Source organism: Vidua macroura, chromosome 6 (genome assembly GCF_024509145.1).
Source record: "Vidua macroura isolate BioBank_ID:100142 chromosome 6, ASM2450914v1, whole genome shotgun sequence".
In the NCBI taxonomy this organism is placed as follows: Eukaryota; Metazoa; Chordata; class Aves; order Passeriformes; family Viduidae; genus Vidua; species Vidua macroura.
The window spans coordinates 20199077-20214888 of record NC_071576.1 but is presented as its reverse complement, the minus strand read 5'-3'; the positions used below and the strand labels follow the sequence as shown (position 1 = coordinate 20214888).

The 15812-nt window shown below is 39.7% G+C and overlaps 1 protein-coding gene across 4 annotated transcripts in view; it reads right to left on the bottom strand.

The window, feature by feature from the left end:
* Nucleotides 1–9352: 9352 nt before the first annotated feature.
* Nucleotides 9353–15812, bottom strand: part of STON2 (stonin 2) — a 65674-nt gene continuing 59214 nt past the window's right edge. For 3 of the 4 annotated variants that reach the window (XM_053981660.1, XM_053981658.1, XM_053981659.1), the window contains 2 exons: nt 12242–12444; nt 9353–10970 (listed from right to left, as the gene is read on the bottom strand). In XM_053981660.1, coding sequence (XP_053837635.1) covers nt 10887–10970; nt 12242–12444 — 287 coding nt within the window. In that variant the 3' untranslated portion in view covers nt 9353–10886. Of the gene's footprint in view, nt 10971–12241; nt 12445–15812 lie in introns of those variants that run through there. The other variant, XR_008437781.1, reaches the window with a different exon arrangement.

Here is a 15812-nt window from a genome sequence, read left to right as displayed (position 1 = left end):
GACCACTCCTGCCTCCTCTGCTTAGGAAATTGACTTTCCTCAAGGAATCATTTCACACCTGTGCACCATGGTCTTTATAACAGCTGTTTCTAGTAAATGATCAGCTATAGCTGGAGGAAACAAATAGGTCTTTTCCAGGCTCTTGCCATATGCTGCATTTATTTTACACCTTAGCAGAGGTTTTTGCCATCGTGGTTTTTGTGAACCAGAGACTGTGGGGTTTTTTCATGTTTCTGGTTTATAAAACTACACTTAATTTGTAAAGGCAAATCTTAATTGAGACACTGACTCAGTTTTCTCATGACCCTCCAAAGTGTTCAGTGATAATGAGAATTTCAGGCATTTGTACTTCCTTCCCATACCACGGTGTGCTCGTTCTGTCTCTGTGCCACTACTCTGCTTTTGCCAGTTCCTTGCTGTGCTTTTCTTTTTTTTTTCCCTCCGGTGTTGGCTAATTTTTAACCTGGATCAGTTTCCTGATCTGGTTCATAGGGCAGCCCTACAAAAGATGTGTTAATGCAACTGAAAGAGCTGATAGGAGTAGAAATAAGTGACTAAAGGAGGAAATGCTTCAAAATAACATTGTTGCCAAATGCTATGTCATGTAGAAAAGTCTCCAGGTTTCCTTTTATCAAAGAAGAATTGGCTATTACTAAAATGCATACCCTGCTTGCTGTAATCAAACTCTCATGCTTATAGCAGGAAGATTACTGGTCTTAGAGCACAGACCACCCCTTCATTTTTCACATGTGTGCATGTTTGACATAACGCTGAAGTCTCCACAAAGTGAATGATTCATAGTTTGAATACAGAGTACCAATGCTTAAATAGCTAAAAAAGTCCCTAAAATTCTGAAGGTTAGAGCTTCTCTGAAAGGGTGTGAAGTAAAGAAGTGCCTTTGAGTCCCACATTCTGCATTAGTACCTTGCTGAACAGCTTTTAAAGTAGTAGCACTATTCACACAGACTGTAACTGTTATGAATCACAGCTACTCAGCTGTGATGATGTTTCAGCAACAGCCAAAATATTGCTGCCTCTGATCCATAAGACCAAATAACAAAGAAGTTAGATTAAAAAAAGCTAGACTTAGTCTCCTCATACACAATATCCTACTTTACACATCCGAAGCAGAGCTGTGCATAGCATGCTGATAGATGTTTTTACTGATTACTGCCATATATTCCATCCAGCAGCTATGATGTGCAAAGGTCCACAGCAGAACTGAATTAACTTTAGTGAAGTTATTCCTGATATATACAAGCATCAGAGGATGAAATATCCATAGAGAAAAATTTGGAGAGTGACCTATATAGTGTGCCTTTGGAAGCCTTATGTACCTCAGGCTCCATGTGGTGACCTAAGATAGAGTAATTCACCTGGGGTATGCCAGAATACAGATACACAGTGTGTAACTATGGCATGGTGCTGCTCTGTGTGAGTGATAACTCTGTGATTCCTTCAGGAGTGTGTTTGTGTAGCCTCAGCTTCCCTGGCACAGCTGGCAGAGTGGGAGACAGCACACAGGCTGCTGTCACCAAGCAGAGATGTGCTGTGGTGGATTTTACTCTGTGGTTTTTCCTTCAGCCACACGTTCACATGTCTGCTAAAAATGCTTTTGTGCGAGGCAGGTTTGTTCCACTTCAGATGCTCACTGCCTCCCACTTAATACTTCTGTTCCTTTGTGCCCAAGTAAGTGGCTTTGCAATCCACACCAGCTTCTGGGTTGCTGAGAATTTCATAGAGCTGATTTAAGGGCAAGGAGTCTACACCTTTCATGGAAAAAACCCATAGGTGTGCCCTACACTTTGCAGCCTATTCAGAGGTGATCCCATGTCCTCTCTGGGACACCCAGCATGAGAGGCATCAGACAGACAAGCAGATTTTTTTTTCTTCCCTTGATGAGTCCTAGGGTTGTTTTTCACAGGACTGGGTGGAATTTGCAGAAGACAACTCCAGTTGAGTTTTGGCTGAATTTAGTCTTCCCAGAGAGGAACAGTGAACATAAACTCAGCTGGAACCAACCTATGGCTTATGAATAGTTAATATTGAGTTCTCATTCTGAGGCAGATTATCTAACTGCAAAGCTGCATTAGTGTGAGAACTGCTGGGCAGCTGGAGTATGGCTTTAAGAGAAAGGAAAACAGCAGGAATGAGCCAGCCCAGCTCATCCTGTAGTGGAGCCTTAGGACCCTAGGCATTTATTGTGATTCCTAACCTGTGACCCATTTCTAGAGCTCCTCTCTGCTCCAGTCTTCATGGTAATTGATATATAACCTGGGAGTCTTTGGCATAACAAGATTTTGACAGCTGCCAACATATTAAAAAATGGGAAGCTTATAGACTAGATCTCACATTTTCCCTCACCTGCTTCCTAGTCCCTGCCTTGCTGCTTTGGACGAAAGGGAGTTCTTCCATCTTAAGCATCATCTTGCACTAGAGATCCCCTAGATTTGCAATATGGCCTACTAACATCAGCCATCTCATTTCTCCCACTGAGACTCTGGGCAGATTAGTGGTGGCTGTGTCTCTGTTGAAAGAAAATATTTCTAGTGAGGCATCCCATCACATCTGCAATATTTGCATCATTTTATGGTATGAGCAGAACACCTGCTGAGCAGAAAACAGAACTTCCAGTTTACAGAGTTTTCAGACAGCTGGATTTTTGCTGGAGAGACTGACCCATGCTCTGACCTATCTGTTCAGATGCAGACACAGTTTTAAACTTACAGGGTGAGGACGCAATGCTGCCTTTATTGGATGAGGTCTGTAGGCACAAGGGATGATTTTTCCCAAGGAGTTCTAGTTGTCACTGCAGCCATCCCCTGGTAGTGTGTACTTTGAGCTCAGCTGGGCTCAGCTTTCATGAATGTTTTCCCTGGCCACCTGTCAGGGAGGTGCTGATGGGTATCATCTAATGTGAAGCAAATGAGAATACCTTCAAAGCCAAAGCGATAAGGTCTCTATCCACATCATCTGAAAAGCTGTGTAAATATATGAGTGGTCAAAGAAAGTCCCTTGCCCTGCTGCCAAAGCCAGATGAAGTTGGGGATGAAGCTGGACGATGCAACCAAGTGGTGTAGAACTAGAAAGACACTTTGTTTTAGACCTGACAAAGCAAGATGACCAGCAGTAGTGTTTGAACTGTGCAGCTTATTCTCTTTCCATTACTGTAGACTTCTGCAAATGTTCATGTCCCTCCTGCCCACTTTCTAGCTGTGGCTTTCAAGATAAAATTCACATCTCTTTCTGAATGGTGTGTCAGGCTAGAGAGTGCTATATTGGTATCAGTGTAAATTGCAAAAGAATGAAGAACACAGGGCAGGCACACTCACGGTCTGTCACCCTGCAAATGCTGTAAGTCTGCTAAGGACTTTGAAGGGAGAAGATGTTCTGGATTGGGGAACCAATGAAGGGACATTAGATCTGCATTCAGCTGGGGCTCTACCATTCCAAGGCAGCCATTTAATGCTGTCTTGGTTTTCCTATCACCTTAGAGGTACCGTCCTTTATTTAACTCTTCAGATAGCTTGATTTCTTAATGTTTTAAATGGACTACGTAATATTTAAATAGAAGGTGATAGGAAAGAAAAAAGTGGTATCCTAAAATGTATAGGCCATGGGTTTTTGGATGACTTGAAAATATCACATCCCCTGAAGTATATCTTAGTAGCTCCTAGGTCAAGCTCCTACATGTGGCTGACTTGAATCCAAACATACAGACCCAATTACAAAACGTAACCAGCCTGGATTACCACTGATTTTATCAAAAATGTTCAGTTGTTCCCAAATGAATGTGAAAAATAATCTCTCTCTTAGGTAGACAATTTTTAAAAAGTTTTTTTTCTTTTTGTGTAGGAGAATCCAGACATAATGGGGCTTTTTCTACTAAACTTAAGGAGGCGACTTATATCAGGAAGGCAACTATAAGGAACTCCGATCTTGGCTGCACTGCAAATGTTTCTTTTCCAAGCTGAAAGTAAAAGAGGTAGCCACAAGAGGGAGGCAGAACTCCTATGGCAGTATAGTAACCCAAGCAAAAAACAAATCAGAAATACACTTTCAAATTTTCCTTCTTTGAGCTAAAGCTGTGCAGTAGCCCTTGCATTGAGAACAATAATTGTTGGCTGTAACTCCTAAGAATGTAGCCTCAACACATGGTAAATACTAAATGGTTAATGTAAGTTGAAAATTAATAACTAATAAATCATTTTCCTAGACCTAAAATGTAGGTAAGAAACTACTTCAGGAGAGATTGAAACTGATTGTCATGTACTTTTTTGTAGATGGGAACTAAGACTGCCCCCATTATTCAAAGGCATATAGTTGTATTTTGCTAGGCTCTAAAACAGAAAGTTCATTTTGTTTCTGAAAGAATACTTTTTATAACAATTTGCTTCTTAGCAAATACGTTGTAAGGATGTATTTAAACCATTCAATTTCCACAGCACCTCAGCAAACAGATAAGGAACTAGCCTCAAATGGTGCTATTATTTATCCTATTAAGTACTTTCACTGGGCAACAGGCCTTCTAGATTCAGTGAACTCAAAAGAGAAAGCAATTTGGATGGAGGTAGAGGGTAGCTCTGGTGTCTAATTTCTGCTCCAAGGACTATTTCCATAATATACTCAACAGAATTTAATAAGCTGCAGTCAAGGATTGACAAACCTGGTCAGTACTCTAAACCCTCAAAGTCTTCAATCCTTCTTTTCAGTCTTTAATTGTCTCCACCTCTGTACTCACCCTCTAGGTAGTCTCAAACAAGGAGAAGAAAGGGATCCCATACCCCTTCACTTCCCAGCAGTGCAGTGTTCTGACAAGTGCACAGCGTTATGTACACAATGCTCATTGTGAGTACAGCAGCAAGTTGGATTCCTCAAGAGAGGGAGAGTAGGGGAATATCTTGCTTGAAAACCCAAGCTGGACTTGGCTGTATAGAACTGTGGTAGTTTGGGTCACATACAGGAACAGTTGGTGTTTGCAGACATCTTTCATGCAAATTTATGAGAGCTTCTGAGGCTTTGTTGTCCCATTGTTCAGAGTTGAGAAAGACACCTTTCATAGCTAGTGTATAAAATAATATTCCAAATACTTTTTTATATACAGCAGTTGCTGTCAGGATTCTGATACTGTGACCTTAAGGAGAAGAATTTTTTCTGGAACTGGTGCACTTCATGTTTCAGACACATGTGCTGTAACCCACACCTGCACCTAAGCTGAAACAGTAGGCTACTCCTCCATCTTTTGCTTCATCTCCAGCTGACCTTCAGCACTTTTTGTCTTAAAAATTTACAACATATCTGGACTAGTCAGGGTGGGCAATCATGGTAACTAAGAGTACTGAAAGAAAACTGTGGTTTTTTTCCTGTCCAAATTGTGCTGTCTCCCTCTTGTGATGTCTTTTGTTTGGGTACACGTTGCACTGGCACTCTGACCCCCCCATCTCTTGTAGGATGTTATTTTGGCTTATCTCTAAGGACTACACTGTTACCAAGGAACTTGGAGCTACTTGGTTTTAAAATTTCTGGGTTTTTTTCTCTAAATCTTTCTTTTTAAAAACATGCATATTAGCAAGCTGTCAGGGTTAATAAAATCCCACCCTCCCAATTTTATATGTTCATTTCCAAAAGTCACTGAGTATCTGAATTGTAGTAAAAAACTCTTAGTACTAACAGCCACTGAATCTTAACTTTCCTTGTTTCTTCTGGCTGACCTGATTTACTCTTAAATAACAAATATGAGGCATCGTACCTTGTGTACCTCCATGTTCTGATACTGTAAAATGGTTGACTTACTGTCAGTCGTACTGAGCTCAGAGCAATATTCTGAACAGCACTTATGATGAGTATCTGATTTTGTTTGGCCAAGAGAAGCTCCTCAGTCTGACACAAGGAATGCTTTTTGAGAAAAACAACAGACTGAAGTGGGTCTCAGTGACTCTTGAGAGAAGTGAAAAGATGTATGAAATGACACATGGCTTACTGAACGTTGAAAGAACAGAGGAAATCATAACAGAGGACTCTATGTATTTTAGACCTGATACTTGCTTTGCAAACACATTCTGATCACAGGAAGATACCACTCTTTCATGTACTCCTGGTTTTAGTGGTCAAAGTAGAGACCACTGAGCAGAGGCTTCAATCCTCAATTACTTTGTTTCCAAATGCTGGACCATCTTCCATATTATGTCAGTACTATTTCAAACTGTTATGTGGCTCAGTCTCTAGGCCTGCTCCATTTCCTTTGCAGTCTATTGTTCAAGCTGCCTGATCAAATGAAGTTATCTCTTTTCTGTATGTAGTCCCTTAACTTCTAATTTATGTTGTCCTTTATACCATTCAAAATATTCCTTTTCCCCTTCTGAATTCAAGACCTCTGATTTATCAGAATATACAGCTCGTACGACTTCAATTTCACAGTGAAAATGTGGATATGCTGTTTCATCTTAACATTTATTTAAATTTTCATGTAGTTTAAACAAAAACATGACATCCCATTTCAACTGTTATAAAGAAAAAAAAACCCACTTCTACGAAGTTAGCCAGTGTATAGACTTACTTATTTTACAAAATGAGAAGGTAGGAACATATTACAAAATAATAATTAAACCAATCAATGACAATAGTGCAAAGAATAAATTGCAAGTATGAAAGAGAGATGGGGAAGGAGGGTAGGACGGATGGGAGATGGATGGCTGAATGTGTGAGGGGTGGCTGGCTGACTGAACAAAACAGGAACATTAGAAGAGCTGTATATGTTATCACACCAAATTTTGTATCTTAGACATATCATGATGAAGATTTAACTTTAGTGGCAGAAGTGGCTAAGTACTTCATCCATTAAGTGATCTCTTTGTGCTGTAAATTCTTGTGCTGGTCAGTTCTAGAGATTAATACAGCTATACACATGAGCTGCTAAGAGTCACTGAAATAAATTTTTCACCAACTGGAACAAAGGTGACCTATCAAGGATTTGATTAGTGTACTGAAGGGCCAAGGAAATGACTGAGAATTTTATGCAAGCAAAAGAGCAAGCACCTCCAGGCTGAACTTCATACACCTTTTCCACTTGCTTTCAAACTCTTTTGCATGCAATTGCTGTCTATCCTGGGAGGTGACTGTTCAAGAGGGAGTTTTAGCAGCTACAAAATAATGTGGACAGGTGTTGGACATCCTATCAAATAACTGTCAGCCAGCAACCCACTAGAGAAGGAAGGTTATTTCTGCAGTGTTTATAATGATACTGCTATATCTGATTCCTTCATAGGATGACTAAATTTAAATCTAAACAAAAGAACAAAAATAACATCAGTCAGTTTTAGTATTTCTCAGCTGAATTCACCCATTTTCCTTTTCTATCAGAGTGTCCATAGTTAATAAATGTAAGAGACATTAACTAAAATAAGCTCAGCTGCCTAGAGATATTGTTTATCTTTACCCCTTGTGATCAAAGACACTTCATGTTTCTAGGCAAAATTCCATACAATACCTCAAGTCTTACCACAGTACAAATATTAAAACCCTAATGAGAAATAGGAGGAGGACTGAAAGTGGGAATCACTTCAGGGCATAAATGTATGCTTACCTTGAAGGCACATTTCCTGCATGGAGTGTTTGAATACTACAAAGCTTTCAAATATACCAAATATACCATCTTTCTCAAAAGAAGCAGTAATCTGAAACTAGTCAGAGATTTTTCCGCACGATGAAACAAAAAAAAAAAACCTAAAAAACCACCAAACTAAATCCCCACTACAGGCACTGCTTGTATCTAAATAATTTCTGCTACTTTCAAACTCACAAGCTTCTTAGATCTTTTCCCTTCACTCCAATCAACAGTCTGTTCAAATTACCACTGTACTCACGAGTGAAGAGTGTATGTACATAAAGTACATATATGACAGTGTGTAACACTGAAAAACTGGCACTCTTTAATCCATAAAACAGTGGAGACCTCAGTAAGGGCATTTAGGATCCCAGTGCTCAAATTCTCAATGCTCGTAACGGTGCTGGACTGATAAAAGAATTCAAGTGAGACACCTGATGACACCAACAATAGACTTCCTAAAGATTTTGGTTATTAGCACTCTTGAAAAATCAAACTACTTACTCCAGTCCTTAGGAAATAAGGAAATAAGATCTTTTGAGACTCTGGCTGGGGTATTCATCCTTAACTCATGAAAATTCAGTGGCAGGTATATCTAAAAACACTCTCCACAGATGAGAATGGATTAAAATAGCTTTCACATAAACCAGAATGCTTTTCCAGTTTTGCCTGCATAAATTCATGATGACTGGAAGAAATATTTCTGTGTACAACTACACAAGAAAGATGAGAGTCAGGTTTTTCATTAATTGATTCTGAATTAAAAAAAACAGTGACGAAGTGGTAAAGAAATTAAGTAAATCCATAAAGTTGCAATATGTTTATCTTTCAGTTACTGGAACTCAGAATGTTCTGTGCACAGGTATGACAGGCTGAATAGTTTAACAGCAGTTAATAATTCAGGGCTGAATAGTTTAACAATTCAACAGTGATGGAAAATTATATTTCTTTTATTTTCTCCCCTCTTAAGGTATACAACATAACTTTGCTAACTTGTATTACTTATTTGTGTTTCCATGAGCTGAGGGGCAATAGGCAAAAAAATCAGACACTGAGCCTGCAGGTCAGAGTAGAAAATCTCCATTTCTTTCACAAAGCATCCTCACATTTACTCGGTAACATCTCAGCACTGCTTCAGCTTGTTTTTTTGTTTTTTTTTTTTTTTAATTTCTTTATGGTGGGATTTCAGAAACTGTACATTAGGAGCTGCAGTGAAAAGCAGGAAGACCACCCAGAAATTCTTTGACTGCCTTTGAACAGGAGTGAATTTTGTAGGGGAGTTGCCATGCAACTCATCACAGCCAGCCTGTGCCAGAGCTGAGAATCAGTCACAAATTCAGCTCTGTTCTCCCAGATATTTCACAACCTATACAAGTTATCATTAATAGTATCAGAAATTTTAATCCATTGATCTCAAAATTCTTAATAAAAATTAACAGCATTCTTCCATTTACAGAGAGATGTTGTAAATGCTTAGTATTAACTGGTGTGATCCAAGGAACATCTTGGGCTCAGAAGGGCTACCTGCAGTGGAGTATTACAGGCTTGTTAATAAGTCCTAGAACGATTGAGATTTTACATATTTACAGTGGTGTACCTGTCTAAGTATGTGTCACTAGGGTGATGCAGGTTTGAAATGCAGGTGCATATAAAAAAGGCATTTAAAAGTTCCCTACAATTTATTTGAAATTCTACCACTACCAGTCTGAGACTCAGACTGGTAATTAATAATGAAATTAATAATGAAATTAATTTCATTATTTATTTGGGATTTTAACACTGTAGTAATTTTTATAGGTATTACAGTGAAAGTGGTAAATCAAGAGTATATTAATTTTTTTATATTAAATGTAAAATGAATTTATAAAAAAACTTTCATTTTAATTCATTATGATTTTAAATTACATTGCCCAAGTTTTCCAAATGTGTATTTTATAGTCAGTAGTAACCTTTCAAAAGATAAATGATTTAATAAATTACTTACTTTACATTTAACATTACGAGACAAAATATTACACATGCCATAGAAACAACTAAGATTGGGCACTTTTAACACTGTTTTCTCTGAAAATATGTGTAAATGAGTGATTTATATCTTCTGCACTTTTATTTACAAAGAGGTTTTAAGACTTGCTATTACTTCCAGCTAAGTGGGGATAAAAAATCTCCATGATAGAAGCTTGTTAATTTTTGGAAGGAGATTTTGGGGCCCAGTTAATGGGAGTATTATAAAGCTACAAATGACTTATATTGTAGGTTCAAGATAGAACATGAAAATATTGTGCTGGACAGACTTCCAAGGATTTTCAGGAAAACAAACAACATTTTCTGTTAAAGTAATTGTGTTCTGACATTTTTAATAACCACCCATTTTACCCATCCAAGAAAACATACAAAAAAACCCCAAACCCAAAACTAAACCCCCATGTTTTTCCCTTAAATATCTTTCTAGGCAGGAATGATCTAATCTTAGCAAAGTCCCTCTGGTATCTCCACTACTGTAACACCCATTCCCTATTACTAGCAGCCACGACCATGTTCAGTCAAGATACCAGAACGGCTCAGACTACAAAGTAAAAATTTTAAGAAATTGTAGAGGCTTTCTTGTAACTTGTGCAAACCCCATGAAAACGTGCACAGTGACATGTCACTCAAGGGATGAGACAGGAAGGGCTGAAGAGAGGGACAGCTCTGTGATCAACTGTCCTGTCTGTAGTTCATCTAGTTCAACACAGAGACCATTCTCTTTGTTTAAGATGCAGAGTGTGTTGATTCTTCAGATTGATGCTCAAGGTTTTCACTCTGTGGACCATTTCAGAAAGGAGATTTTATGTAATTTTCCACTTGATCCTCCCTGAATTTTAATTGGCAGTTCAGAAGGAAGCAATTCAGTCAAAGGCCAAACCAAAAGGCATTGAAACAAAATGCTTAATGTGGAAGGGCGAGATTGTGAGATAAAGGCTGTTTTCTGGTGTGGCTGTGATGGTTGCCAGACCATACTTGAGTGCAGAACCTAAATGGTGCAAAGGCAGAAAAGGCAGGCTTGACTGTACAACTGTACTTGCTCCAGCAAAGACCTGTGGATCCCCTCCAAACAAACCCTGACCACATTCTTCTCAAAGTATGGATCACCACAAGGAGAAAAAATTATACTCTTCAGAGCACTATTTTAAAAGTAGTAGTCCCTATTTTTTAAAAAGAAAAATACCCAACCACTGCAAGTTCTTTTTTCCGGGTCTGTTAATTTGACCACCCCTCTTGGGACTTGCAGACTGATCTTCCTTTACTGTGTAACACATTCATTGACATCTGCAGTACTTTCTGCCTTCAGATCCTCATTCAAGCTTTTTTTCTGCTCTATTTCAACCTGGTAGAAGAAAAAGAAGAAAATTTGTCATGAGAAAGGAAAACAAAAGATTACAAATCTTCTTCAGTGGTGGTTTTTCTGCTCAGGTGAAGAAACTCTTGGTGACCTGAGAGCTTGCAAGGAAAAATAGACTGAGGATCAGGGAAAATTGGATTTTATTTACTATAAGGATTTTCAGTCTAATCTAAGCAGTTCTACAATTCAGCAGTGTCATGAAATAATTTCCAGAAGAGATAATGTCATGCAGAGAACTCACATGATTTTATATTCATTACAATTCCCAGTTATACTCTGAATACAAGCTCAGAACCAAATCTGCAGATGATAGGTGGCTTCCTACGTGACAGGAGAAAATCAGCCTTAATTATAAATTCTGAGAAGACTGATGTATAAAGCAAAGAGATTTTTTAAATGCTCTTGAGTTTGAAGGGACTCATAAGGATCATCAAATCCAACTCCCTGCTTCTTGAAGCAGTGCCTAACACTACTCCAAATCTCAGCACGCTCCCTGCTGTCCTCAGGCTCAGAGGTGCTTTGGCCTACAGATACCAATTTGGATTGGGACAGGGCCAAGGGGATCTATTTTTGGGTTCTAAATTTCCACATCTCTGAAAACTCAGGAATAATCCAATGTTTTAATTCTTAAAAGGGGTACTTAGGAAGATCAAATATTATCTCCAGGGAATTTAAGAAACTACTAAAAATATAATTACAATTACCAGTAAAAATATTTGCCATGAGAAACTTCAGAATCTCTTTATCATTGCTCTCAAATGCGGCAAGGTAGGATGCCAATTTCTCTGCTGAGCATTCAGCTAACATGCAAATTTACTGAGAAATATTTGGGCAGGTATATACATAGTGCACTTTCCTATCTGCTCCTCTCCTTAGGGCAGGCAGAAGAAAGAAGTATTTAAGCAGAGAAATACTGTCATTCTTTTGTCTGCAGTAGGACTCCCACGGTAGCACTCCCACTAGGGAAGAGCAGCAAAACTCCTGTTCAAACTCTCCATATCATCTAATCCCCGGTAGCTGGCTGTGTGCATGCTCTTCCACAGCCAACTGCAAGCAAATTTATTCCATCTTTGCTGAGACAATCCACTGCCTATTTGCCATGACTCAATAGCTGCACATGGGTAGCTACTGCACACAGCCTGGCATGTGCCAAATTCCCACCTCTTTTGTCCATGGTATTTTATTTGTCTGCCCATACTTTTCAAGACAATGAAGCATGCAAAGTAACCATGGTGATTAGCACTGCTCAGTTTTACCTTGTAACTGTAGTGTGCTGAATAGTTGACCCACTTCCTCACATCAGTCTTGTCCTCAACAGAGATGGACCGAACAGTGGCTTTGGACGCAGAAGTGGTGGGCATGTCAAATTCCACATCTACATAGCGGACAAAACTGGAAGGCACTTCCCGGTCAGAGCCAAGCTCTAGGTGACAGAAAAAGCAGTGAGGATGGCCAGAAGCTGGAAAAAGAGAGTAAACAGTCATGAGAGTTGTGTCAGATGAATCAAAACACAATGCCTAGGAGAAAGCAGAATCATGAAGCTGCAGCAAACAGAATCTCCCTAGGTGAATTAGTTCACAGCAAGTGTCTTACCTGCTTTGATGCGGTTGAAGTACCAAAGCAATTAAACAAAATGCAAAAATGATTGCTAATCATTCTAGTTTGCCTTTAGTGGGTGAAAATGTAAAAGTAAATCAAGCACAGTAGGGTAGAAGTATTTGTCCTCTTGATTCCCTCAGTGTCTGTCACATGCTAAGTATATCATGGCACATCCTTCTGAAATGTTATGAAATGACAGTAAGGAAAGAGGGAGTTTGGAAATATTTGATGTTTATTTGAAATTGTTATCCCCCTTTTTAACAGAGAAAAATTTACTGGATAAGGTTAAATAACTTTCCCATGTTCAAAAAACAAATTTTTGCAAAATTTCAGAATAACCATTTATTCCTCACTCGAACCCATGACAAGGTGGCTAGTCATTAAGGATGGCAAGGAGAGGAGGTAATGTTTAGCTCTGTCATATGTAAACAATCCTTATTATTCTTTCTTCTTTGTTTTGCTGGACAGCAGTGATGTTTAGAAATTAAAGTACGGACTTGGAGTCAAACTAAGTTGGCTTTTTCTCTGCTGCCAACTCCCTTGAGCAAGTAATTTAATGTCTCTGCCTCAGTTTTTCTATTTGCCAAATCAGGATGAAAGCCTTCACAGCCACACAGGGCTTTCTGATTGAAAAGATCCTATTATCTATGTATGTGTAAATGAATGTGTAAGTAATGAATGGAATCTTTGCTTGCCTTTATTACAGGCTTTAGGATTCATGAATACTTGTTCACTAGGAAAGTTCTCCATACAGGTCAGCAAGGTGTACAGGACAGAGACAAGGAAGGAAGAAGGCAGATAAAGTAAAGAGACCTGGGTAGGGAAAGCCCAAAAGCTTCCACTGAGAAAAGCTGGAATACACCTGCTTAGCCCAAAGTCAGCCTTGTTAAACTGAAGCCTGAAAAGCAAGATGTAAGATTTTGAAGTATGACTTGTCTCAACAGGATGAAATTAGGCAGTCTTTAGAGGGCATAGGCATTGCAACATCCCACTTGACCTCTGAAATAGAACTGGAAAAAAAATTCTACTCGGTGTAAGTCTGGTAAGAATCTAGAGTCAGCCTCATATTTCAAAACGGTCTAGCCAAAGTTCCCTTACCACTGGAAGGTTTGTAAAATAATGTGTGTGCAGCAAATCCAGTGAGAGGCTGTGCACAGACCAAGGATATGCAGCACCATAGCTGGATACAAGTTATGAATGAATGGGTGCAGTTATCAAGCAGATAGAGAAGCTCAAGTTCTTGCAAGCATTAAAAATACATCTGCTTTTTATCAGGGTTAATTATCCCAAGCAGAGTACTGACTCATTTGCCCTGGTTCTAGAGCAAGGCAGGATCTGTTTGACAGCCCTTCCTGGCTTTTCATACATGGACATGCTTTTTCTGGATCAAGAGCTGTGGTACACAGCAGGCCTTCCTGGTGGTCCTGCCCACCACAGGAGAGCAGCAGCCCCAGGAGCTCTCAGGGAGATCACCGTGCCCTCCAGTACCACAGTGCTTTGCTTTTGCTTCTGGCCAGTTCTTCACAGTGGCTGTGGTGAGCACAGCCATGGTGGCAGCACAGTTCAGGATCTGACACGGGGGCCCTGGGTGACACAGCACTGCTCTCTGGTATTGCATTATGAAGATGCCTAAAACTGGCTCCAAAAATCTGTGTTCAGCACTCAGTAATGGCAACTAACCCTCAGTCTCAGGCTCCCCCATCCTTTCCTATCTCTTTCCTCACACTGTACCACTCTCAGCAGACTCCTTCCTGCTCATCTGCTTTGATATGCTTTTCCTCTCTAGTTTGCTGTGGGTTGCTCCCTCCTTCAGAGTGAAGACTACCAGCAGCCCAGGAGGAGTGGCTCTGTTCCCTGGTGCAGGCCACATCCACAGCGGCAGAACGTTCAGCTTGTGCTGTGACACTCCTGAGCTGGCACGTGCTCAGCTGCTTTTGGGGTGGATGTGTGTGAAGGTATCACTGGGAAGTGTTCAACTGGGCTTGAGCACACTGCATGCCAGGTGCTTTGGAGAGCTGAGATTTTCAACTCCACATATTTTCAACTGGACACTTGGTAACACCCCTCTCCACTGCATAAAAATGATGGATGTTATTAATTTAAACCAGCTCAGTGTGGTAGGTAAGGAGGCAAACAGATTAAGAAAGCAACTCCTCACTGAAGCTAATGCAAAATTACCTAGCCCATCAGTGTTCATTACTGTCCTGGGCATGAGGCTCACCAGGCACCACCTCTATAGACTGTTCAACAGGCTCATTCAGAGCTCTTTCTCTAATGAACAGGTACCCTTCTTAGTAAAATCAGGAGGAATTAACATACTGCTTTTGTTTTGCACCTCTTGTTTCCTTGAGCTACTACCAGTTTGTTCTGACAATCAAGGATCTCTGATAATTAATATATATGCAAGTGTAACTGTGATTGGAGAGAATATGTTCCAAATGACTCATGACACTCCAACTGTCCCAACATGCTTGGATTAAAAGATCTAATTTACTTCAGAAAGTATTCCAGGCAGCATGCCTGGGATCCACAGCCAAACTAGAGAAAAGTTCAAATCCAGATCCAAGGCTCTGCATAGATGTTACATCCCTGCTTCACAGAAAGAGCATTTTCCCACGATCAAAGACTGTTTGGATATTTCCCTAGTATTCTACTGATGGATTAAAAAAAAAGAACATGTGAAGCCCAGCCAGCAGCAACTGGAGTTGCAAATAGCCTACAAATAGGCATTCTTCATCAACTCTTTTGTTCATATTAATTATAAATATGTCATGGGCAATAAAGTTTATCAAGCTGTAAAAATGGACAAATATTTGCTATTTGGATTTTAGCAATGTGCTCAGTAGAATCCAGTCCTAATTTTTTACTTACGTCAAATCATAGTCAGAGTATGCACTGTCCTTCACTTGTCACATGCTTTTCAATGTTCAGTCATAAGCAGATACTTTGGCTACAAAATAATACAGACAGTGCTGATAACACTGTCTCCTACAGTGAGAGTGCAAAGGGCCCCATCCCATTAGAAAGCACAGAAAGAAAAAAATTTAGGTAAGAGTGCAAAGCTGCTGAAATAATTCTTAACAATTCTTAACAATAATTCTTAACAATTCTTATGATGCTACAACCTGCATTCAAGCAGGGAGTTACGGTAGGGACACGCTCTCCTGGGGACAGCAGGTTTGGGGGCCATGCCCCTCACCTCTACAGAGACTGCACCAGTCCACATTC